The following is a 3,037-nucleotide window of genomic DNA, read 5'->3' as shown; positions in this document are numbered from 1 at the left end:
TCATAAATCACAATAAACCATCTAAAAATTTATGTGGGATAAAAATTTAATTTATTGAGCTAGCTAAATAAAATAAGTATTTATCATTTTTCAAAAATTTATTTAATTTTTATTTTATAGTTTTATATAACTCAAACGTATTGTCTAATAACATTCACGTAATTTTTTAAATTATATACCCATTAATATAGGTACACGCGCAAAGCGCGTACCCTAAAACTAGTTGAATAAAATATCGATATGCTTTTGTCTTTGTCCTGTTCAATATTGACGGGACAGGCAAACCAAATTGACTGCCCAAAATTATGTTGGATGGATCCTTTCAGGATCATCGTTTAAATTTGGCGAAGCACTCCTGGCAATCACCAAATAATTATAATTCTAGATATTGAGAAAACAAACCGTTTTAATTGTTCAACTTTCATATTTAGATGCAACACTTTAATATTCAAATGTATATTGGAATCCCGATATCTTAATCTTGATAAAAACAAATGAGCCCTTTAGAGACTATAACAACTAAAAAAGATCTTGGGAGGGAATAGCAGTATTGTACATGAAATTAGAGGAGGATTTAATCTAGCTTCATAATAGAACTTAGGCCACCATCGACAGCCAAATTATGAGCACTAACGTAAGCCGACTCATCCGACGCCAAGAAAAGTGCTGCTTCTGCAATATGCTTTGTGCTCAATGTAATACCTTTCAAGTTAGCATTTCCAGATATTGAAGCTTCAATAGGGGCGGCATCTCCGCCGAACGTTTTGCATACCATTGGCGTCGCGATGCCATAAGGCGATACACAATTCACCCTAATTCCGTATTGTCCCAGCTCACGTGCCGCCGCTTTTACCACGCCTAGGATGGCGTGCTTCGACGCCACGTAGGCTAACGGAGCTGCACCCGCTAAAATAGCCTCTACGCTTGCCGTACATATGATGGAGCCTTGAATTTTTTTAGTTACCATGACTCTAGCTGCATGCTTGACGGCTAATGCCGATCCTCGTGCGTTAATAGTCATCGTCTGGTCAAAAAGCGTCATATCCATGTCGAGAACGGAACTGAGGCTGCCGAGGGTGCCGGCATTGCTGAACATGATATCGAGGGTACCGTATTTTTCGACGGCGTAGGCGACAGCTTCCTCGACTTGTTTCTCGTCGGTGACGTCGCACTGGCGGTAGCTGGCCTTGTCGGTTCCGATTGACGCCACTACTTGATGACCAAGTTCATCTTGAATGTCAGCAATGACTACACTAGCCCCATGTTCCACGAACAATCTAGCAGTTGCTTCACCAATGCCACTTGCAGCACCAGTTATTACAGCTACTTTACCCTCCAACCTGGTACCACAAAAAGAACAAACAAAAGATTATACTAGTATTGTTTGTTAGAAGAATTTTTACTTAGTTTAGATAGAGCTAGCCTAACTATGTAACTATAGTTTGCCTAATTATTAGGTAGCAACTGTTCAATTTATTATTAGCTTATATTATTTGTATTTAGATGCGCAACAAATACAACATGTGTCAACTGTATTCGTTCACACAGCGGATACAACTTATATCAACTAATTCGTTCGTGCAACTGTATTTATTGCTCTCTTGTTTTAGTTCAAAACAATTTATCTCTTGTTTCAGTACTTTCATTTCACATAAATTTGATATAAATTCAAATATAGCTACCAATTAAAATTTTCTGAAAGTATAGCTATGAATAGTAATACTGGGTATATGTTTGCTGTATCGCGTAATTTTTCCTTGTTTTTATGGATTCGAATTTCACAGTTCAAATTTGTTTTAGCTGATGCAGCCTACTAAATTTTTAGTCACAGATTATTCTTTTCTGTATCATTTGGATCTAATGTTCTAAAAGACTCACCCAATCTTCAATCTTAAAATAAACATGTCCTATCACTAATTAAAATAGTATGAATCAAATTTTCGACGGCGTATTGACGGAAACATTTCACTCCATTGGAGTTTCTTGCACCACCTTTTTAAATTTAACTTGCAGCCTATTCCAAATTTATGTCTTTATGTAAGTGCATAAAAATGGAGTGCAATATTTGATAGTGAAACGAAATTGAAACTGATGATTTTTTACCTGAGCTTATTTGCCATCTGAAAACAAGAGGAACCTCCTTGTCTCAGCAATGGTTAAAGTTTTTGCAGAGGTCTCTGCCGGCGTAGGCTCCGATCCGTTCCAGCTCACTGAACAGAAATTTCTCTATGGATCTACAATATTATAAAAGAGTGTGTCTTGGTAAACTCTCCATTTTGTTGACTGGCCTTGAGCTACGCAAAGAATATCGGGGGAAACTGCTGGCTACCGGCAACAATATAGGGATCCACGTTTATTGTTGGCAAATCTTCGACCCCTCAAAACTTATAAGGCATGAATCTATGATTTTTTAATTACCACTTGCTGGGCACTATTAATTATTTTTTAAAAGAATAGGATTAATTGTTTTCTTAATCGACCCAGAATTTCAAATACACTCACATGCAGTGGCTTTCTTTAATGTATTTTACTGAATGAATGTTCCTTGAAACTTACGGGGTGTACATTTAATAGGCATGATAGCATGCACGTATTACTACAGTTGGCACGCAATTCTAATTGATTGAGTACCAAATTAAGGAAGAAAATTCAATACACATGCCAAACAAACAAATATCATCACAGCATGATTCTAAAACTAAAACTATAACTGCATGCTTTTCTAAAAGAAATTGCTTTCGAAAATTTTATGACGGTAAAACTAGGGGAAAACTGAAAAGAAACAAAAACCGAAGGGGATATAAAGCTTGCCAAACATTAAAATTGTCAAGACCCAAACTACCACGTGGTGATGACGTCTATCGTGGTACTAGGCAAGCCGATTCTTTACCAAAACAACACGATTTTTTATTTTTAAAAGATAGATTCAAGCTATTTAATAATTTAACTTCATAAAGAAATTCTAAATAACGAGAATGCAAAGAGAAAAGCCCGACATCGGGGTGTCAATAGTCATGAGCATCTACTACAGTTTATC

The 3,037-nt window shown here is 36.5% G+C and overlaps 1 protein-coding gene across 1 annotated transcript; it reads right to left on the bottom strand.

Annotated features, from left to right (window-relative positions):
• Window positions 435-2,365, bottom strand: LOC109226546 (short-chain dehydrogenase reductase 3b-like). The gene is made up of 2 exons (XM_019391331.1): window positions 2,104-2,365; window positions 435-1,340 (listed from the first exon to the last, which is right to left on the bottom strand). The coding sequence occupies exons 1-2, from the start codon at window positions 2,118-2,120 to the stop codon at window positions 575-577; spliced, it is 783 nt and encodes a 260-aa protein (XP_019246876.1). The 5' UTR covers window positions 2,121-2,365; the 3' UTR covers window positions 435-574.

This window comes from Nicotiana attenuata, chromosome 6 (genome assembly GCF_001879085.1).
Source record: "Nicotiana attenuata strain UT chromosome 6, NIATTr2, whole genome shotgun sequence".
In the NCBI taxonomy this organism is placed as follows: Eukaryota; Viridiplantae; Streptophyta; class Magnoliopsida; order Solanales; family Solanaceae; genus Nicotiana; species Nicotiana attenuata.
Note: the sequence above shows the minus strand (reverse complement) of the source record. Positions and strands in the feature narration are given on the sequence as shown.